Genomic DNA, 24,185 nt, shown 5'->3' with positions numbered 1-24,185 from the left:
ATTCTGGCAACAATGTGTGCCGAGAACGTACACTGAGTGGCCAAGCATAAGTGGCAAATAGAGGGTTGAGAGAAAACATTTAACACTGACAGGGGTGCTTACAATGGTCAGCTTTTCCTTATTTAACCTTTATCTCAAAAGGAAAAAACCTGACACCAAAGATGGGGTGCATTTTGCTTCCAGTGACTCCAATGATGGGGTGCATTTCATGCTCATTGACACAATGGGGTACATTTTGCTCCCACTGACACCAATAACTGGGCACATTTTGCTTTCACTGACACCAACAACAGAGTGCATTTCTCACAGAGACACCAGAGATAGGATGTATTTGTCTCCAACATCCACTGACTATAGGATGTATTTTTGTACCCACTAAGCAGCAATGTAAGGAGCACAATGTTGCTTACTCCTGACACCTGCGATTCTGTACTGTACAGTGTTTGACTCTGTATACACAATACAGTATACATCTTGCCAAAGAATTTTATTGTCTCCATTTTGCTGGCTACTATGCACTCCCTGACTATTTTAATGAAGTTTTTTGTTTTTTATGGCAGGGTCAGATAAAGTGGTAGCTCTCTGGCTGGTGTGAAGAAAAACATATGCTGTGGAATTTTTTTTTTCTTTAATGATATTTTGTGAAGTGTATGCATGTTAATATTGGTCACTGAATCTACCCAGAGGGTATAAAGAGAGCCACAAAAACCTGACGGTAGCTTCCATTTTCTATCTAGAACTACAAAAAGTTTTGGCTACAGATAAACTTTAAATAAATCACACTATTCTGAATGAGCTATTTAAAGAAAGGTTACACTTTGCAAGTATAACTAGAGTCTTCATAGACTGCGGTTATATTATTTGTGTCAGAACCTCAAAACAGATTATAAAATAAAGTTCCTTATGCAGTTTTTGAGATGTCTAGAAATACAGCAGTAATATGTAATTCATACTTGCACATTAGCATTAATTCCAGAAGTAGCATTCCAGGCAATATCCCTGACCATTCATGCATGATGTAGCTGGAAATATGTAAAATAAAATGTCACCATTCTCACCTTTAAATCTTTGGTCTGTCTGTCAACAATCTGCTGAATGTTTAAATTGTCCTCCTTTTGTGCTGCAGCAGAAATAATCTGCTGTTCAGCATGAGCAGTCATTTCTGCCCGAAGAGCTAGCAGAGCTTTGCTTAAAGCCTGGAAAAAAGATAATACAACATAGTAGCACAACTGTCCAATACACCTAATAAATCCAAACGTTCTAAAGTTTAAAAGGAGATAATTTAACAAGCAAGGTAGCCAAATATATAAAAAAATACAATATATGCCTAATTAATGGGAGCGAAAAAGAACTGTAAAAGTGATTGTAAAAAAGGTATTTTTTTAAAATAACAAACATGTCTATACTTACCTGCTCTGTGTAAAGGAATTGCACAAAGTGGCCGTGAACCTCCACTTTTCAGGTCCCCTGCCGACGCTCCTGGCCCCTCCCATCTGTCCAGTGCCCCCATGGGAAGCTGCTTTCCATTGGGGCATGCGTGCGTGTTCGCACCTGGGCCCCACTGCTGCGTCCATTGACACAGACGGCCGGACTCGGCCCCGCCCCCGCTCCCACATCACTGGCTTTGATTGGCAGCACTGGGAGCCAATAGCTCCCGATGCCCCAGCAAAGCCAGCAAGACCCGGCAGTTAGGGGAGCGAGGAGCTGCAGACATGCTGGATTGAATGAGGGCTCAGGTAAGTAAAAGGATGGGGGGGGGGGGGGGGAGAGGGGGGATGCTGATCACAAAACATTTTTTACCTTAATACAAAGAATGCATTAAGGTAAAAAATCTTTAGGCTTTACAACCACTTTAAACCAAAATTTTTAAAAATCATTACATGTCAGCCAGTTGCAGTGTCTCTCTTAGACCTTTCTGCAAGCCTTCTTTATAATATTCTTTTAATCTGGTGATCATGCCTTCCTTGGACCTTTATAGGAGCTTTGCTCCTAGGGCAAAAAAATGCCCATACAAGCTTTTTCTCCTAGAGTGAAAAAGCTCTCCCACATATAGGTCTATTCGGAAGCAACCATTTTAAACTTTATGGGATGAATGCTGCCTGCTGCAGAGCATGCTCCTTTCAACTCCTTGGCCTGCCATTCCACAGTTATGTCATTGCTTTTAGATGTGCATCAGCTATAACATGGCACAGCCATGGGTCTGCAACCTAAAAAAGGCAGAGAGAGTGACTGGCCACAGCTCAAAAACAATAAAACAAATAGAGATAAAGATTGGCAAAAATACAATTTTTAATTGCACATTCTACAAAAAAAATGTGGAAGGTTTAAACATAAACATACTTGAATTCCTGGTTATATGTAGATATGTTCTCAATCTGCCCCATGAACCGAGGGAGATGTGTAGAGTCACTGGTGTCACTGGAGGGTTCCACTCCACTGTACAGTGCCAATGACTTTTTTTTAAGTGCCACCACTGCTGTCCATAAAAACTGTTACCCAGATCAGGATGATCAAGATATTTAGTGTCTTATATGCAAGAATGCTGGCTACTAAGCAATAATGTAAAAGGTAAGCAAGCGTATTAGGTGTAAGAATGGCATGCAAGAAAAAAAAATATTTAACCCTTATAAATACCACTGAAAAACTAAAATGATCAGCTACATCCAATAAGAACAAAGTCAGCCATAGAATAGGATAATATATATATATATATATATATATATATATATATATATATATATATATATATATATATATATATATATATATATATATATTTATTAGGTAAGGTTGAAGACAATATTCTATCCAGTTCAACCTGTGTAGGTGTACGTGTGCCAGTGTCTATAATTATTTCCCATATCCCTGTATGTTGTGTTCACTAAGATGCATGTCCAAGAGTCTTTTAAAAATATCAATTCTCCCCGCTGACACCACCAATTGTGGAAGAGGGTTCCACATCCTTATTGCCCTGACAGTGAAAAAACCCCTACACAGCTTAAGGTTAAACCGCTTCTCCACCAATCTCATTGTGTGGTCCCGTGTCCTCTTACACTCCCTGAGACTGAATAGTTTTTTCCTATGCTGGGATTGCCATTGAGGTATTTGTATATCGCTATCTTATCTCCTCTCAAGAGTCTCTTCTCCAGGGAGAATAATTTTAGCGCTTGTAGTCGTTCCTCATAACTGAAGTCCTCCAGTCCCCTTATTAATTTTGTTGCCCTTCTCTAGGCTCTCTCCAGCTCCAGCACATTATTTCTGAGGACTGGTGACCAGAACTGGACAGAATACTCCAGATGTGGCCGAACCAGAGTTTTATAAAGTGGCAGGATTATAGTTTTATCTCTGGAGTAAATTTCCTTTTTTTATGCATGCTAATATTCTGCCAGCTTTGCTAGCTACAGCTTGACATTGCATGCTATTGCTCAGTCTTCTTATAGAACCCCCGGATCTTTCTCCATCCTTGATTCCCCCAGAGGTTCTCCCCCTAGAGAGTAGTTTGCGTTTATGATTTTAGCCCCCAAGTGCATTGCTTTACATTTATCAACATTAAACTTAATTTGCCATGTAGTTGCATATATTTTAGGAATGCATTATATCAGATGCACTATTTAAAAAAGCAAAAAAAAAAAAAAAAAAGCAACAATATTTGGATGTGGAAAGTATATAAAATTGGAGATAGTAGTCATGGTGTTATGTACTCAAGACAATCACCATGGGACATTATAATGACAACTGCATTAGCAAGCCCAGAGTAAAAAGTGCATGCTGTGCTAGCTCAACCACAAATAGAAAGGATTGTATTTTATTCCAAATACTGTATTGCTCTTCAGCATCACAGTTTGTTTCAATGTATAATAAAAACAAGAGAAATACCTTCTGCTGCTTTTCCTTGTGGGATACTTGGTTCTTCAAGCGTTCCACAAGATTCTTCATTGTTGCAGTTGGAGCTCTGGTGTTTGCCTCTTTTTGGGCTTCAAGTTCAGTATTCAAGTAATTAATTTCCTTTTCCATCTCAGACACCCGTGCTCTTAGTGCCTCAGCTTCACCCTTATGTTTTTTGATCTCCATAATGTAATTCTCTTCAAGCCTAGTTCAAAAGAACATAATGAAATCTATGTAACATGGCTTGAAAAATAAAAGCTGGTCTGCTGTAAGCTTTGCATTTGTATCACTTTCACAAATAGGCAATGCATTTCAATTAAAGAGACACCATCCCTTTGTCCATCTAAGTTTAATTATTGCCTCCCATTTAAGTAAAAAAATATATATAAAAAGAAGAATGATATATATGTGTGTGCGTGCTATAGCAAAACCTTTTGTTTTTTTTGTTTTGGAAGGAGTGGAGAGGGATTAGAGCACCTGTCAGTTTTTTTTGCTGTCTGTGCCCCCATTAAGGACATTCACTCTCTCTATTTGTCCTGTTTACAATTATCAATGAAAATAAGGTAAACCAATGTAGCACCCTCAAGCGTGTGCTACTAGAAGTTAGTGTAGGTAAAAGCATTTGTCTGGCTCTAGGTCACGGAATCTGGGTCAGGGTTATTAGAGTTCAGGGCTGGATGACTCATTCTGGCAGCTCTCTCGTGCTCCCCTCGAGTGTTGAAGAACGTTCTAGAAAATAGCACATAAACAGGCATGGGCCATGCCAGCAAGGGGGTTGGGTAGAAGATGGAGATGCAGTGTGAGGGAGGCTATCGGTGCCCCTTCATGGGACCCGCACTGAGGGGGGGGGGTTACCTCGGGCTGGAGCTTTGGAGGCTGGCCTGGAAGGATCCCACCACTGGAGGCAGTTGGAGGGATTCAAGCCAGAGAGGCAGCGGAAAGACAGTGAGTAGATCGGCACGGTGCAGGTACAGACAAGGGGAGAGACTGCCAGCTGTAGCAGTGCTCTCTTGAAGGCTGCAGTGTGAGAAGTCTTCATCAAACCTTGGCCTGGGGAAACGTCATGTGCTTGTCTGTCAGAAGGACTGGGAAAAGGAAGACAGCCAGGTGGGCTAACATTTATTGCAAGCAATGGAACTGGGATCAGTGGCCACAGGGAAGCAGAAGGAGAGGTTATATGCGGTTTCACTCTATATGTGCTACTTTTCAGGGGACTGAAAGCTCCTGCCTGTAATGGCCTGTTTCTGAACTGGCAATAAGCCTGTCAGTTCCCTCAAGAATGAACCAGCAGAATCTGTACAAAAGAAGAACAATGTTTGTGCAAGTGGAAGGCTGAAGAGGAGTCTAAATAGGGAGGATTTGTCCCTAAAGTTAATTTATTGTCACACTGGGCATCCCATAATCCTTTACCCCATCCAAGTTAGTATTCCCTAATAAAACAATAAAACCAGGACAAAAGACTGATTTCTGTGTCCAGATGAAAGAAGGAAATGCGGTGTGACTGGCTGTGCAGCAGTGGGAAACCCTTTCCCTTTCCAGCCCCTGCAGGGGTAGGGCTACACAAAAATTCCAAATTTTGGGTTGTGCCTAGACAAGTAATAGACAGGAAATCCTCCCATAGGGACACTAGTTCTGGTGACCTGGGGGTCCCCAAGGAATTCTCTTAATTTGCAGGGATTGTTTCTCACTTCCAGTTTGGCTATGGAACAGGAAGTTAAGGGGAATCTCCGCAATGGAACACATATGGCGAAAAAAAAAAAATCTAACAGGAGTTATAACCCTTCCTTGCTCTATCCAAAATGAAAAAAAAAAAGTTTTGCCTATTGTTCTACTTTAAGGGCAATATAGAATTGCCTCTGGATGCCCCCGCCCCATTCAGCATAAAATGATAGTGCCCTGTGAACAGATGACTGCCAAACATTATGAGTGTGGGTGAACCAGTGACATCTTCCGCTATCTGACAGCAGAGCTTACTCAAAGTAGACTTCTTGGTAGTGAGTTAGCATGGTTAGGGGAGTGCTGCTAGGAGGCACTGTCATTGGAGAAAGCTTCTCTTTAGGCTGTGCGTTGCAGAATGCTTGCATATTACCACAACGCATGTAATGTACTGTGAAAGCATCTGTGTGGTACCATTCACTTTAAAATTCTTCTAACTTTTTGTTCATTACAGGTGACTTACAGTCCATTTGGGATGACTAATACAATTTGCAAACAAAAAAAAAAACTGGAGAGTGCAAAATCTGGTGCAGCTGTGCATGATAGCCAATCAACTTCTAACTTCAGTTTGTTCAATTAAGCTCTGACAAAAAAAACTGGCAGTTGATTAGATTCAATGCAGAGCTGCACCAGATTTTGCAATCAGGGAGGTTTCTCTCCTCCCCTGTACTTACCACAACACAAGTGATCTTGGGGGTGCTTTTTAGTTAGGCACCTTTCACACTTGTGCGATTTGTCATGCGACTTGGGACTGCAAAGTTGGATGACAAGTCGTACCCCATGATTTCCAATGAGTACCATTCATACCTGTGCGACTTCAATTCGCACCAACTTCAAAGTAGTCCCTGCACTACTTTGGTCCGACTTTGATAAGTTGAGGTCCATAGACCTCAAGTTTACACAGACATTCCCTGAAATCGCGGCCGCAAAATCATACGACTTTTAAGTCGCAGCGGTGTAAAAGGGGCCTTAAGGTGTAACTTCCCTTTTAAAAAAAAAAATGGTCCTATATGTAGAGAAGGGATCCATAAAAGTCTTAACAGTAATCCCTAAGGACCAAATTGATTGCTGTGTCACTCCCAGAAACAAGGCTTTGCTATAGGTACCTGATATATGCCCATACGGAATGGTTTTCAAGAAAGAAAATGTTTAGCACAAATATATGAAAGGAAAGGCTATAAAAATGGTTTTCACATTTGTCCCTTGTGTGTGAAAAATCTCAAACTCTCGGATCCCGATATCATGAAAGCAAGATGCCAGGGTTCTAGGAAAGCAGACTTTTCCTAATTTACACTGGTTTCTAAAATATGTTCTCATTAGGCGTGTTCACATAATTAATTCTGCAGGCATAGCAGTTTAATTAGACAATAGAAAAAATGCTTTGTAAAAATTTTTCTCATTGGGCTAGTTCACATGATCATCCTGCAGTGCCTAGTAGTTTATTTAGACGATGGTAAAATGGTTTCTCAGAAATTAGCTTTATAGAATAGTATACCTCCCAGAAAGCAATAAAACACAATGCTATAAGGTTACCCGGGGATCTATAAAAGTGTTCAATGAACATATCACCATCAAGAGAGTGCATTGAAATACTCATGAAAGGCTACTTTATAACAATCCACTTTATTGCCTGCATCCTTATATTGGGCATGCTTAAAGTATCTCAATATACGCAATAAATAAGGAAAAAGTAGAAATTCATTGTATTAATCTGAATTCAAAGTACACAGACACATGCATGTTCTTTATGTGTGGTGCATGTTATTAAGAACATATGAGGTTTTTCTAAAAAAAAAAAAAAAAAAAAAATCTATTTTGGCAAAAGATAGTGGCAAGAGAAGAAAACAGTATGTGAACAATGTCACATATTTTTGTTTCTGGCTTTCAGATAATATTGGAAATCTTATTTCTAGATGCCACAACTGATAATGACTACAAAGCCATTCAAATAATGCAGTAACTAATAACTTTGGAGTAGGTTTGACACCTCATTACTTTAAAACTGAACACATATGAATTACACAGGTTCTGTGGCTGATTAAGGTGGTAATTAAAGTCACTTGGTGCCTTATCTGCAGTAAATTAGCCACAGAACCTGTGTAATTCACATGTTTTTGGGTTTAAAAGAATAAGGTGGCAACCCTACTTTGGATGCACCCTTTATTGGAAGAAAGTGACAAGGTTCTTGTTCCCACCTGCTAATTCAGAAACTAGGAAACCCAGTGCAGAATTAACATTCTTATACTATGTCCAGCGTGGTGGAGCCAGCGGCCGGAGTGGACAGTGGAGTGAGGGATTAGCTCTGCCACAACGGGCGTAATACAGCAGCTCACAGCACAGAGACACCCGAAATCAGCCCTCATAACAAGGGGGGACTGAGGAGAACACCTGGAGCAGGATGAATAAACGGAAGGAGAGAGAGGGACAGAGGAAACTGACGGAATTCTTCCCTCCTGTGCCGGGGTGGCCGATCCAAGATGGCGCCGGCGACGGGACCTATCCTCCCTCATCCTCAGCAAGTGTGCTCAGCTATCCACTGCCATCCGAGGGTAAGTCGCCTGATACAGGTCATCCACTGGCATCCTCAGCATTTAGCAGCCCTGTTAAGCAGAAATGGAGGCTGGGGGAAGAGGGGGGTGTGCAGGCTGACACAGGAGCGGAGCGGGAAGAAATGGAGGAAGCAGCCTCATATAACCAGCATCTAGATTCATTCCCCACCACAGGGCAGCCCATTATAGATTCTACAATAAAGTAGATGCTTCAAACATTAAGGGGGGCCCTCCAGCAAGACAAGGCATCTTTCATGAAATCCACAAAAAGAGAGATGATAGTAGTTAGCAACAGAGTGGAGTATATGGAAAGGAAAATGGAGCAATTTACTCTGGCCCACAATGAGCTAGTGGATGCCCACTTTGATGTGGAAGCTGAGATCAAAACCATGCGCCTCAAAATGGCGGATATCGAGGACAGGTCACGCAGGACCAACGTCAAATTTAGGGGGATCACCGAATCCATTAAACCGGCTGACTTGTACTCATACCTACAAAAGCTTATGATGACAGCTCTCCCATCTCTGGGGCCTGCTGACATTATTACAGACAGAGCACATAGACTGGCAAAACCGTCATACCTACCTGAAAAAAAAACCCAGAGATGTAATAGCTAGAATCCATTTCTTCCTTGTGAAGGATCAATTGATGCAATATTCCAGACAACACCCTGCACTTCCAGACCCTTTTGCTGGAATCGCATTATACGCCAACATGTGGCAAGCTACCATGACACCGAGGCACAACTTGGTGCCTATTACAAAATTCTGCAAAACCATAAAATCATCTACAAGTGGGGTTTCCCAGCCAATCTACTAGTAGAAATGCACAATGAGTCGCACTCCATCACTTCGCTGGAGAGAGGCATGGAACTCCTCCAAAAATGGTGCCTACTCCCTATGAAGTATGAGGTCAGCCCTGCTGATCCTGAACCCTTCCTAGAACAGTGTCAACACCACCGCCCAAACAGGAGGGGTAGATAATGCTCGACCGCAAAAGCTTCCCAGCTTACATACAATTGTTATCACCCTCCTCAGGGTGCCTAACCCCTTATGCCCTGTACATACGACCAGTTTTGCCGTCGGAATAAACTCTGAAGGTTTTTCCGACAGAGTTCCGACGGAATTCCGCTCAAGCTGTCTTGCATACACACGGTCACACCAAATTCCGACCGTCCAGAACGCGGTGACGTACAACACATACGACGGGACTAGAAAACGGACGTTCAACAGCCAGTAGCCAATAGCTTCCGTCTCGTACTTGCTTCAGAGCATGCGTCGTTTTTGGTGCATCGGAACAGCATACAGACGAGTAGTTTTTCCGATAGTAATTTGTTCCGTCGGAAAAATATAGAACATGTTCTCTAAGTCCGTCTGAATTTTCGACAGAAAAAGTCCGATGGGGCATACACACGGTCGGAATATACGATGAAAAGCTCCCATCGGACTCTTTCTGTCGGAAATTCCGCTTGTGTGTATGCGGCATTAGTGCCTTTCTGGTTTATCACATTTCTGTGACACCTAAGATACCGCCCATTGTTCGGAACTGTTACTATCCCCACGTTCATATACGTGATGTATCCCGTATTGTGTTTTCGACAACAGTTGAAAATGGCATTTTGCAAATTCCTGACTATCTCAGTTTGGTTCAGTCTTTATGCACTTTGTTCCTTGAGGGTTATGCTAAATAATTCTCCTCAGCACATGCACATTTCCAGCACTGAAGCTTCATCTCTTCTCACACCAAACACTACCACTGGATGGCGACAATGCACCTTCTACCATTCAAATGCATCTTAAAATAATGACGTCCTCTGTGCGCAGGAGACGCACATCTCCAGTGCCAACCCTCCGAAATGCTCACACGTCAAATTCCCGCATGTCTTTACAGCCAACGACTCAGCCAAAAGGAATGGAGTACTAATTGCCATCAAGGACTCTAAATCCTTTTCCTTATTGCAAAAGCATATTTATCCTCAAGGCCGCTTCATCATACTGGTGGCAGAACTTCATAAAACCTACACCCTGGTGAACATGTACGCACCCAACATCAAACCCTTGAAGTTTATTCGTACAGTCATTAAGACTGCTAAGCAAATGCCGAAGTGTGATTTGTTACCGTGTGGAGATTTCAATATGATCTTGAACAATGACCTTGACGACGACTCAGTGGCTCGGAAGCGGAGGCCTACTTTGGGATCTCTATGCTTAGAAGTGAGACTCTTTGACCCACGGCGTTGCCTTCGAACCACTGAGAGGGACTACACATACTATTCAATGGCTCATAACAGCTTTTCAAGAATAGATTTCTTTCTTACGGATGTGTACACCTTGCAGAATATATGTAAAGCCGATATCCACAACATCACATGGTCGGATCACGCACCGGTAACTATTGAGGTTGTGGATACAAGCACCATATCCCACAAACCCCTATGGTGAAACAATACTTTCCTTCTATCGCACCCCAAAATAATAGATGAGTTTGAAGGAAAAATACAGGAATATTTCCAAATTAATGACACTGGAGAGAGTGTTCTCCCACGATAGTTTGGTGTGCTCACACGGCGGTCACCAGAGGAACCCTTGTACAGAATGCTTCTAGGGAAAAGAAAAAGAAACTGCAGCGCATAACGAAACTGCACAAGTCCATAGCTGACTTGGAAGCACAACACAAAAATTCAAATTCCTCTTCTAACCACATACTAACAAGCCTTAACTCCTACCGTGAGGAGTTACGGCAAGAACTTAGGGTGGAATATGACACATACTTTAAAAGAATGAAAATTTCATTCTACTCACAAAACAACAGGACAGGCAATCTACTAGTATCCCAACTCAAAAAACAATCACTTTCCAGCCTCACTCAGATAGAACACCAAACTAACGCCACTCTACACAATCCAAAAGACATAACTAACGCATTTAAGGATTTCTACTGCTCCCTCTACAATCGTCACACAGACCCAGGCACTCATCAACCTACAGACACAGAGATCAATGAGTTCCTTCATGGAATACAACTACCCTTCATAGATGACACCACACTACAGAAACTAAATTCCCCCATTACTAATGCAGAAGTTGAGACTGTTATAAAAACTCTTCTGCCGCGTAGACACGATCGCACATTCCGACAACATAATGCAAGTTTTTTTCCGACGGATGTTGGCTTAAACTTGTCTTGCATACACACTGCCACACAAATGTAGTCGGAAATTCTGACCGTCAAGAACGCGGTGACGTACAACACATACGACGAGCCAAGAAAAATGAAGTTCAATAGCCAGTGCGGCTTTTCTACTTGATTCCGAGCATGCGTGGAATTTTGTGCGTCGGAATTGTGTACACACGATCGGAATTTTCGACAACGGATTTTGTTGTTGGAAAATTTGAGATTTTTGCCCCAGTAGAAGAACATTAGTTCAAAACATGTCAGGTACATAGCCTGCTTGGCCTTTTTTACCACACTAATTTTACTATTTTTTTGTGATCACGCCATGTACACATCTTAATGGTCTGTACGTTTTTTATTTATTTTAATTGAATAAAACCCTTTTTTATCCTGGATTCATCTGCACTATGTGGAGGCCTTTTTTCTTTTTTCCCATGACTTATGCTGTCGGTCAGATGTCTATTAACACCTGTCGGCTGGGACCCTTACTGTGAAAATCCACTACGGATCTCCCTGGATATAGATGCAGACGTACACTGTCTTAACTGCAACAGTCCTGGTCGAGGAGTTCGTTGGAGATGATCGATTCATGCTCGACTGACCCACCGCTGCCGGCGTGTGTGTCCACGTTTTGGGATATCCCAAAAGTATCCATTCCCCTTCTTTGGTGTTTGATGCACAACACAGACTGCTGTGTGCGGATGTCAGCTCATATATTATATACCTTCCATCTTTCATCACAAGAAAGAATATTTCTTATTGTCATCTCCAATTGACTATATATCTCTACACAGAGGAGTTTGGGGACCCTTATGTTCATTATAGGCTTATTATTACCTTGATTGGCCTCTGTCATATGACCATATATGTTTTCAGTACGTCTTTGTGCCATGGACACATGAGTTTACCCACCATCTTCCATACACCTAACACTTTCAGTGTGTTTTTATACATTTGTATCATCACTTATCACTTATTACTCACCAGTGGAATACTCACCTCATAGGTGACTCTTGGAGGTGTTCGGATATTCCCTTAGCGCTGCATTTTTTATTATTTATTTTATATGGAAAATTTGAGATCCAGATCTCAAATTTTGTTTTATCGGAAATTCCGACGGAAAATGTCCGATGGAGCCTACACTCGGAATTTCCGACAACAAGCTCCCATCGAACATTTGTTGTTGGAAATCCCGACCGTGTGTACGCGGCATTACTGTGCAAAAATCACCCGGAGCCAATGGATTTTCCACTGAATACTATAAGGCCTTTTCTACTCTCCTTACCCCTAAACTAGTCGAGGTCTTTAACACAGCAGTAAAATCTGGCTCTTTCCCGAGCAAAATGCTCCAAGCAGTCATAGTGACTCTACCCAAGCCAGGCAAAGACCCGTCACTTCCCAAAATTTTAGGCCCATATCTCTACTGAACGCGAATCTTAAAATATATGCCAAAATTATAGTTAACAGGTTAATGGAAATCACCCCATCCCTCATAGGTCTAGACTAAGTTGGGTCTGTAAAGGGCAGACAGGCGCCTGACGGGACTAGGAGAATGCAAAACCTACTGGGATTTGCAGAAGTAACCAAAGAACCTAGCGACAGGGTCCACTGGGGATACCCGTCCAAGACTTTACTTAAATTTGGTATATCTGGTCTGATCCACTCAGCGGTTATGTCACTATACTTCAACCCCACTGCCCGAGTCTATACCTCCAGCTTACTCTCTGACCCATTTGTGCTTTCAAATGGGACCCTTCAAGGATGCCCATTATCCCCGATCATTTTCTCACTTGGTATAGAACCACTAGCGGAATACATCAGATCACATAAGACAATACAAGGTATCAAAATAGGCACTGAAAGCCTGACCTCACAAATGTGCTTCTAGAAGAGTGGTGAAACATTCCCATAGACACACTCTATAACCTTGTGGGCAGCCTTCCCAGAAGAGTTGAAGCCGTTATAGCTACAAAGGGTGGGCCAACTTAATATTGAACTCTACGGACTAAGACTGGGATGCCATTAAAGTTCATGTGCGTGTAAAGGTAGGTGACCCAATACTTTTGGTAATATTGTGTATTTGTATATCGCCATCATATCTCCTCTCAACTGTCTCTTCTCCAGGGAGAATAAGTTTAATGTTTGTAGCCGTTCCCCATAACTGAGGTCCCCCAGTCCCTTTATTAGCTTTGTTGCCCTTCTCTGGAATCCCCCCCATTCTAGCACATCTTACCTGAGGACTGGTGACCAGAACTGGAAAGCATACCTCAAATGTGGCCGAACCAGAGTTTTAGAACGTAGCAGATATATAGTTCTCTCAAGTAATTTCCCTTTTTAGTGCATGCTAATATTATTCTAGCTTTGCTTGCTACAGCTTGGCATTGCATGCCATTGCTGAGTCTGTCATCTACTAGGATCCCCAGATTTTTTTCCATCCCGGACTGCCCCCAAGGGTTGTCCCACTAGCGAATAACTTGCGTTCATATTTTTAGCACTCAAATGCATTCCTTAACATTTTTCAACATTAAATCTCATTTGCCACGTAGTTGCCCACCCCTTTTTTTAATTCAGGTCTTTTTATAAAATGTCTATATCCTGCTGTGAAGATACCGTCCTACTCAGCTTTGTATCATCAGAAAACAATGAGATTGAGCTATTTATACCAACCTCTATATCATTTATGAATTAATTAAACAGAACTGGTCCCAGGGCAGAGCCTTGGGGTACACCATTTACCACTCCAGACCAGTCTGAGTACACATTATTTACCACCACCCTTAGGACATGCCCCTTTAACAACTTTTCTATCCATGAACAAACCCTATGGTTAATGCCTACAGACCTCAGTTTGTAAATTGAGCATTTATGGAGGACTGTATCGAATGCTTTTGCAAAATCCAGATATACCACATCCACTGGCCTTCCCTTAACTAAATGGCAGCTCGCTTCCTCATAGAATGTTAACAGATTTGGCAAGAATGTTGTTTCATAAATCCATACTGATTACTACTAATGATACGGTTTTCATCAGCAAATTCTTGGATATAGTCTTATATAATGCCCTTCAATAGTTTACATACTATCAATATTAGACTGGCTTGTAGTTCCCAGGAAAATATCTCTGCCCTTTTTTAAATATTGGTACCATGTTGGCCCTTCACCAATCAGCTGGTACTATTCCTGTCAGTATGCTGTCCATAAAAAGTAGGAATAATGGTCCGGCTATAACCTGATTGAGCTCTTTGAGGACTCACAGGTGTAAGCCGTCGTCTGGTTCTGGTGATTCATTTGTGTTAAAGGAGAAGTCCAGCCTTAGCTCATTCGGCTGGGCTTCTCCTATGGGTCACAGGAGTGCAATTCGTTTGGCACTCCTGTGACCCGTTTTCAGCTGAAAGCGTTCTGAAGTCCGCTCTCTGCCGACGTCACCAAGATCAGTCCAGGCACCACGTCATCCCAACTCTGATAGTCTGGATCCGCCAGGTGCATGGACTGATAGGCGTCTCAGCCTCTTAGCGAGCCACTGAGATGTCCACTCTCCGCTCCTCCACAGCTCAGCGCTCCAGTGAGCATGGAGTAGCAGAGCAGGAGAGCTGCTGATTGACAGGCAGCAGCTCTCCGCTGGGGGAGCTGAGAGAACTGAGCCATTGGCGGCATTCAATGCCTAGGTTCTCAGTGAAGAGGCGGCGGAGGACCGATGCTGCATCCACCTAGGTAAGTATGATTATGGGACCAAAAAAAATCCCATACAGTAGGTGACCGTGATATTGTGTCAATCTTGCTCATCGGGAGCTGGCTCGCTTATCGGGAAAGGAAAGCTGTTTTTTCCTTTTCACAATGAGCGACAAGTATTGCTGACAGCTGTCTGGTATGAATCATAAGGGGGAACACCGCGCCAAATTTTAAATAAAAAAAACAGCATGGGTTCCCCCCCAGGGGCATACCAGGCCCTTAGGTCTGGTATAGATTTTAAGGGAAACCCCTACGCCAAAAAACGGCGTGGGGGTCCCCCCCAAAATCCCTACCAGACCCTTATCCGAGCACGCACCCCGGCCGGTCAGGAAAGGGGGTGGGGACGAGCGAGCGGCCCCCCTCCTGAACAGTACCAGGCCACTTGCCCTCAACATGGAGGGTAGGCGCTTTGGGGCAGAGGGGTGCCCTGCAGCCCCCCCACCCCAAAGCACCTTGTCCCCATGTTGATGAGGACAAGGGCCTCTTCCAGACAACCCTGGCCGTTGGTTGTTGGGGTCTGCGGGCAGAGGGCTTATCGGAATCCGGGAGCACCCTTTAATAAGGGGGCCCCCAGATCCCGGCCCCCCACCCTATGTGAATGAGTATAGGGTACATCGTAACCCTACCTATTCACCTGGGGGAAAAAGTGTCAATAAAAAAAAAACACACTACACAGGTTTTTAAAGTAATTTATTGGCCAGCTTCTTCTGACTTCTCCGCTCTCTCTGTCCTCTTCTCCCGGTGTCTGGTTCTTCTGACGGGCTCCTCCGCTATCTTCTGCTCTTTTGCTGCTCTTTTGCTAGTGGTGGCCTGGTCTTCTCCGTCGTCTTGTTCCCTCTTCTTCCGATGTTGACACGACGCTCTCTCCCGCTGTAATGCTGTGTGAGCGGTGCGCGATGACTTATATAGGCATGGGGCGTGGTCACCGGGTGATGTCACCTGGTGACCCCACCCCCTTATGACATCACAGCCTAGGGCATTATGGGACTGATGTCATAAGGGGAGGGGTTACCGGGTGACATCACCCAGTGACTACGCCCCATGCCTATATAAGTCATCGCGCACCGCTCACACAGCATTACAGCAGGAGAGAGCGTTGTGTCAACATCGGAAGAAGAGAAGAGGGACCAAGACGACGAAGAAGACCGGGCCACCGCTAGCAAAAGAGTGGCAAAAGAGCAGAAGATAGCGGAGGAGCCCGGCAGAAGAACCAGAGAGCGGGAGAAGAACCGGACACCAGGAGAAGGGGCCGGAGAGCGGGAGAAGAAGCGGACACTGGGAGAAGAGGCCGGAGAGTGGAGAAGTCGGAAGAAGACCCCTGAAGTAGGAAGAAGATCCCTAGAGCTGCCTAATAACTTATTTTAAAAACCTGTGTAGTGTGTTTTTTATTGACACTTTTTCCCCCAGGTGAATGGGTAGGGGTACGATGTACCCCATACTCATTCACATAGGGTGGGGGGCCGGGATCTGGGGTCCTCCTTATTAAAGGGGGCTCCCGAATTCCGATAAGCCCTCCGCCCGCAGACCCCTTGTCGGGAAGAGGACCTTGTCCTCATCAACATGGGGACAAAGTGCTTTGGGGGGGGGGGCCGCAGGGCGCCCCTCTGCCCCAAAGCGCCCACCCCCATGTTGAGGGCAAGCGGCCTGGTACGGTTCGGGAGGGGGGGGCGATTGCTCCTCCCCACCCCCTTTCCTGACCGGCCGGGCTGGTATGCTCCTGGGGGGGAACCCATGCCGGTTTTTTATTTAAAATTTGGCGCGGCGTTCCCCCTCATGATTCATACCAGACACCTGTCAGCAATGCCTGTCGCTCATCGCGAAACAAAAAAACAGCTTTCCTTTCCCAATGAGCGAGCCAGCGCAAGATGTACAGTACCCTGTCGCCGAGAACCAGCGTGATGGGATCGCGCTGGAAACACATTCTCACAGTCAGGTACTGTACTTCTCTTTTAAAGCTTTTCTAGTCATTTTTGGACACTGGCTTCTGTTAGTCACAAGGGTACAGAAGCCCATCCTTTCCCTTTGCAAAAACTGATGAAAAAAATGCATTTAGCATAGTTGCCTTCTCCTTGACTTTTGTAACCAACTTGCCTTCATCATCCTTTATGGGGCCAATATGCTCTGACCTTGCAGTTAAAACAACCTTGCAAGTTGATTTATTAATTTATTTTTTTAAAACTATATTTAACTTTTTGTTAACCTTAATCAGTACTAATTACTCCTTCCTCTCCTTCACTTGGCTACTATTATGCTTCAGATTTCGGTGTATATATATATATTTAAATCTCTTTATTGAGTATAAAGACATACAAACAGTAAACCTGTCACAGCCTTGAAACTAGACCCACGCAGGAGTTAGTGCCAGCCGGCATTGTAGTCTGCTTCCACCATTAGTGTCAAACAGCTGTAGCACGTCAAAAAAAACAAAAAACTTAGTACTGTATTGGCTCCTGTTCAATTGCATCAGTCGAGACCCAAGGGACAATAATAGATATCAAATAAACCCATTTCAGAAACTACAGTAAAAATGATGTCCAAAGTATCTATATTGCTTTCACTTGTGGAGTGGCATTTTGTACAATTTAATCAGTCTGAAGTTGCCATGGAGGCTTCAGCTAACCATTAGGCCCACACTCTATCATATTTTTTTGGGCATCCCCTGTTTTGGTAGGTTTCCTTATAGAGTGGTAACACGTTATGTACATGTGTTTTCCATAACAATAGGGATGGTGAAGCACGTTTTCTCCAACAGAGAGTGATCATCTTTCTGGCATAGAAGAGCAGGAGTCCCATCAGGGTTCTCTGCTATCCTGGGGGCTAATTCTTCCACTAAACCTAGTAGGCAAATCTGCGGTTTGGGGCTATATGCATTCCCACCGCTTCTTGTATTACAGACAGTACTTGTGACTAGTAGCTTTTAATTGCTGGACAGGACCAGAAGACATGCATAAAATCGCCCGGATCCCCAGTACATCTCCAACACTCCGAGGACAGGGAGGTTTCCATTTTATGCAATCTATACGGGGTGATATATGCACGGTGTAGAATTTTGTATTGTATAAGGACAGTCTCGAAGTGAGATCAGGATTTTGAAGGGGAAATCCCAAATGTCCTCCCAGTCCTCGGAGTCTAGTCCCGGGATATCCTGCGTCCATCGCTGACGGAACTTTGACAGATCCGGGGAGGAAACTCTGAGGAGATGTGCATAAAAGGAAGTCAGTTTCCTGGTGCATTCATATCTCGTGACCCGCTCCAGATCAGATTGCACTATTTGCGTATCATTGTTTCTTATTTGGGCTTTAAATGCATGGGACATTTGCATATAGTGAAATAGGTGCGAGGGAGGTACCACATTTGGCCCATATTTTGGGGTTTGGTAGTGAGTAGAATTGGGTAAGGCGGGGTTGTTCCATAGGGGGGGCATTTGGGGAGACTGCATTCCATAGGAACTTCTCAAGTCCCAGTCCTGCTCTCCAGGCCTTTAGAGTCGTGTGCATGGAGGGGGTCAAATTGTATGGAGCTTTGGGTCCTCGAAGGGGTAAATGTTTTTTATACATTATTAAGTATTAATAAACGTTTTAATTTAATTTTTTTATTTTTCATCCATGTGTTTCTTATTTTTTTCAAGAGAGTGCACTGAAATATTAATAAAAGGCTACTATATAACAATCCACTTTTTTGCCAGCATCCTTATATTAGACACACTCATAGTATCATAATAACTTAAAAAATACATCCAAAAACCAAGGATAAAATATTGTAGCAAATCATGAAATTAACCTAAAGTTAAAAGTGCGCCCACACATATATTTTCATAATATGTGATGCATGTTATTCAGATTATTTTGGTTTTCTGAAATCTTGGGCAAATTATAGTGGTTAGAGGAAAAACAAAAAAAAAACAGTATAAAAGGGAAAAAATGTCACATTTACATCCGCTTTGTTTTCGGGATTTCAGATAATACTGGTGGTTAGCTCATCTTATATATAATTGTACCTGGCTTTATGGTTTTCCAGTTCACTCATTTTAGCCAGATGTATCTGCTTCTGGTACTCCAGTTCTGCGGTGGAATTCTTCAGTTTGCTTGAGAGGGCAGAAAGGGAGTTGTCTTGTTCAGCCACTGTCTGCTCCATGTCTGCTAAGCGCAGCAAGTGAGCTGTGGATGGGACTTCCAGAGTGGGTCTCTTCACAAGCTCCTGTAACATCAATACACTAAGGTTATAGGAGGTCAGTTTGCATTTTTGATAGATGAAACTTAAAGTGGTTGTAAACCCTTACATATATCCCAGTGAAGAGACTGGTTTCAGGTAATACACAGCTGTTCAAAGTGCAGAATTTTTCTACTTTGTCTGAGCTTTCAGAAAGCAAGGGGCAGGGAGCTGAAGTTACACTCCGCAGAGCTCAGGGGTAGCTGACTGGAGGGAAGGGACACACCCCCTTCACAAAGTACACAAGAACAGCTGAGGCTGTCAATCACAGGCTGTGTGCTGGAGATTCCTCCACCTTTTACCCTCTTGGTGTCAGGAAAAATTGTCAGAAGTGACTCATACATATAAGCAGAGGAAGGAGGTAGCAGACAGAAATGACGCTTAGTGCTTTGGATTGAGACAAGTACAGACTGTAGTGGGAAATCCTTTGTTCGTATGTCTGAGCTTTACAACCACTTTAAGTACTTAAAAATTACACTAATACAATTTGCTATTTAATAAAATAGGCTATTTATGTAAGTGATGGAGTATTAATGAATGATGATGCAACCTTATTGTGTTGTTTTAAAAGCTGGAGTCTTTAATAACTTACTGTAAGTTAGCCAAACAATGTCTCCATACACTCACTGATGATGGCCAACAAGTCTGCTGCATGTACTTTAGCTGTATGCAGTTTGGAATAAATGGTTATATAATATTAGTGTTTATACTATACACCAGTAGTGTGTATAGTATGGTTAGCCATGGGGCATAAAGGAATGATTTGCATTGCTCCGCTCACTACCCTAAACTGAACGATAATCCTAATCTTTATTTAATCCCTATTTTGTAAGATATGATGGAATGAGATATGTGAATCAGATCGATGTTGCAGCAATCTAGGCGAGTATGTATATTTATTTTTTTTAAATCCTGCAGTTATCTTTTAAAGAAGCAACACAAAAAATATACCCAAATGCTAGGCGTGACATTTATGCCTAGATGATGATATATAGTATAAAGATGCATGATCCTCCATGTTTGTCTATTAAACCAATATCCAATATTGCTGCATGATTTTTTTGCAATTCTGGGGGAAGTGATACTGACTGTACCATAAGAATCTGTATCAGTAGTTGTTTTTATTATTAATCATTTTTAAGTATTTTAACCAAGTGGCTTTCCCATCCTGACTGGACGTCATATGACGTCCTGTCAGGAAGCACTGTGCATCTGCTTGCTGCCGTTACCATGTGGCCTCTGTGACGAATCACAGCAGGTTACATGACAGTTGTACACAATGGATGGCTTCCTTTCATACCATTTATTGTGTACAATTGTGTTGCTAGCTGCGATTCGTCAATTTGATCACATGGTACAAACAGGGCCAATCACAGCCCATCTGTACCATGTGATTAGCTTTGACCAATCACAGCTAATAACAACAAAATACACTGGAGGATTCAGTTTCATTTGGTAAAATGCTTGCTTATAGCAACGTAATCCACTGCTATAACATAATGTGTGTGAAATACAAACAAAAAAAAAACAATCCTGATCACTGTCCCAGAGTAGTACAATGTTACTATGGTAACATTATATTGCTCTGGTCAGTGTGTTACAAAAATAAATAAATCGTAAAAAAAAAAAAAGAAAAAAAAAATGTAAAAAAAAATTAAATAAATATTATATATATATACACACACACACATATATATATATATATATATTTATTTTATTTATTTATTTCAGGTACTTATATAGCGCCGTCAATTTACGCAGCGCTTTACATATACATTGTACATTCACATCAGTCCCTACCCTCAAGGAGCTTACAATCTAAGGTCCCTAACTCACATTCATACATACTAGGGACAATTTAGACAGGATCCAATTAACCTACCAGCATGTCTTTGGAGTGTGGGAGGAAACCGGAGTATATATATATATATATATATATATATATATATATATATATATATATATATAAAATCTCTATTAAATTATAACATTTTTTTTGTACTGTCACCAGTCAGTATCCCTGATCACCACCACACCAGTTATTTGCCGATGCTGTACTGCACTGGAAAAAAAAAAAAAAGATTTTTCTTTTTAATTTCCTCATTTTCCAAAGAATTGTGGGAAAAAATTACAACTTCAAAAAAACCTGCCATGCCTCTTACTAAATACCTTGGACTGTCTACTTTCCAAAAAGGGGTCATCTGGGGGATATTTCTATTGTCCTGCCATTTTTGGCCCTCAAGAAATGAGATCCGTCAGTACATCAGGATTGATCAATTTTCAGACATATACCATAGTTTGTGGACTCAAAAACTTTCAGACTAAATAATATACGCTGATTTGGGTTATTTTCACCACAGAAATGTAGACTACATTTTGGGCTAAATTTATGAAGAACAATTATTTATTTCCAAAATTTATAACAGAAACAAAAAAAAACTTATTTTTTTCAACATTTTTCATTTATTTAGCCAACAATAAAAAAACCCAGCGGTGATTAAATACCACCAAAAGAAAGCTCTAGTTGTGTGAACAAAATTATAAAATTTAGTTTGGGTACAGTGTTATATGACCGCACAATTGTCATTCAAAGTGTGACAGCGCTAAAAGCTGAAAATTAGCCTTGGCAGGAAGCGGGTAAAAGTGCCCGGTATTGAAGTGGTTAATGAATCATAACATGCATCTTTTATTATCTGATGTCAAATATACAAGGTACCGTATATACTCGAGTATAAGCCGAGTTTTTCAGCACATTTTTTGTGCTGAAAGTGCCCCCCTCCGCTTATAGTCGAGTCAAGCACTTTTCTGCAGCACAAAATGTAATTTTCCGAACTGACTTTGGGGCTCTGTTTCTCGGGGCCACTTGGTGCTAGGAACCCAAAATTTGGTATGCAAACCCAGTAGAACTAGCACCGAAATATATCCAAAGCTGGGGTTCCTAGCACCAACTGGTCCCGAGATACAGGGCCCCAAAATTGGTTCGGAAAATGTCATTCTCTGCTGCAGAAAAGCGCATTTTTTGACATTTTCTGAACCGACTTTGGGGCCCCGTATCTCGGGTCACTTGGTGCTAGGAACCCCAGCTTTGGATATGTTGTAGTGCTAGTTCCACTGGGTTTGCACACCAGATTTGGGGTTCCTAGCACTAAGTGGCCCGGAGATACGGGGCCCCAAACTTTGTCAACTGTGTCCATCTGCAGCAATGTCATTTCGGGATCCTTTGGGTCCAGAGACCCCAAATTTTGGCTGCAGCTAGGGGGCATCTAGGAACCCTTAACTACAGAGTTTGAAGTTCGGGGGACCTATGGCTGCAAATGGGCACAGTGAGGCATGCAAATGGGCACAGTGAGGCTGCAAATGGGCATTGTTGACCCTCTTTTCCACTTACAGTAGCTGCGCATTTCTCACCCAGGCTTATACTCGAGTCAATAATTTTTCCCAGTTTTTTGTGGTAAAATTAGGTGCCTCGGCTTATATTCGGGTCGACTTATACTCAAGTATATACGGTACCTTAAATATCCCATTCAGGTATATTCTTTTATGAAATGTAACTTACATGGATGTTGATAGGGAAAAATAATGTTCCCAGATACTAAACGCTAGTAAATTTGCAGACGTACATTTATACAAGACATTCATTTGGCCAATATGCTTTGATGGGAAAGTGCCAAGTACATTTTTATACTATATTCCAATCTCAGTATTATAAGTATGCTATATCAAATTTCACCCATATACATCAAATGAAAATGCAAATTAGGCCAAAAGTGGTCGCACAAGCCACTAAGCTGAACAAAATGTAACAAGTACAGGAAGGATTCACAATTAAATAAATCACCTCTGTTATCCGCAACTGAAAAAAAATATAATGTAATGCTTTGTAGGGAATGGGGGAAAAACTTAAGCAGCACTGGAATTTTTACATGTTTTAGGAGGCAGAACATAGACAAGAATACATTTTACACTTCAGGCCAAAGCCACCATACACTGTATTGTATTATTAAAAACTGTTTGTGGTGTCTTCTTGACAAGAGCCAATGCCACAACTTAATTGTCCCCCTCTGCACACTCCATCATGCAATATCATATGAAGACAAAGGATATACCCAGGTGGTTTAGAATCCTTATGTTTTAACTCTTCAAATAGAATATACCCCACATATTCTCAGATTCAAAAGGTTTGGTTGAAGGTGAGATATCGCTACAGGAGGTCATCGGGTTCACTAATTACAATCCTCTTTGGCATACCTCAATGTATGGAGAATTGGTAAAGCTGCCATGTACAGGGATGTGGACCCATTGGGGTATTACCCACTTATGGTAGGTCTTTCGGAATGGCACACTTTGCTCATTTGAGGACCTGCAGGCCACATTCCATCTCCCTCTCACGCTGCAATTCTACTACTTCCAACTTTGTCATGCTGTCCACTCTCAGGGCTTAGTGACTGATTGGTCTCCATCTCCCACACCTGTTTTTCGTTATGTTCACTCAGTAGACAATACAAAAGGGTTCATTTCCAGATGTTATGATATGTTACTGCCATCCGTAATGCTAAATAGAAGTAAAAACAGGATGTGGGCCTTTTGTAGGAGAATCTTTGGGATAATTTTCGAGAATCAGTCCTGCCCGGCTCACTTAACACAGCTCAGAGGCTCTCACAACTATATATTGTGGTTTGAGTCCACTATACGCCTCTGAAATTGCACCCTATGGGTATCTTGCAATCCCTCCTTTGTGCTTAATGTGCCACTATGCAAGGGGACCTTATTACAGCTTTTATGGTGGTGTCCTAAACATTATTGTTATTGGGCAGGAGTGGTTAACACTGTTAATTCGTTTTTTCACATTACTATTCCGATTGAACCCACCTGATGCAATAAGCATAGGACAATAGTGGAAAGACACATTCCTACAGTTTAACA

General features: G+C 42.2%; 1 protein-coding gene across 1 annotated transcript in view; it reads right to left on the bottom strand.

The window, feature by feature from the left end:
• CEP290 (centrosomal protein 290) overlaps positions 1–24,185 on the bottom strand; it is a 318,271-nt gene that overhangs the window by 118,113 nt on the left and 175,973 nt on the right. Inside the window, exons 36-38 of the mRNA XM_073620204.1 lie at positions 19,051–19,250; positions 3,877–4,090; positions 1,059–1,196 (exon numbers count right to left, since the gene is read on the bottom strand). Coding sequence (XP_073476305.1) covers positions 1,059–1,196; positions 3,877–4,090; positions 19,051–19,250 — 552 coding nt within the window. The remainder of the gene's footprint in view (positions 1–1,058; positions 1,197–3,876; positions 4,091–19,050; positions 19,251–24,185) is intronic.

Source organism: Aquarana catesbeiana, linkage group LG03, assembly GCF_042186555.1.
Source record: "Aquarana catesbeiana isolate 2022-GZ linkage group LG03, ASM4218655v1, whole genome shotgun sequence".
Classification (NCBI taxonomy): Eukaryota; Metazoa; Chordata; class Amphibia; order Anura; family Ranidae; genus Aquarana; species Aquarana catesbeiana.
The sequence above is the reverse complement of the archived record's forward strand: the minus strand, read 5'-3'. Positions and strand labels throughout refer to the sequence as shown.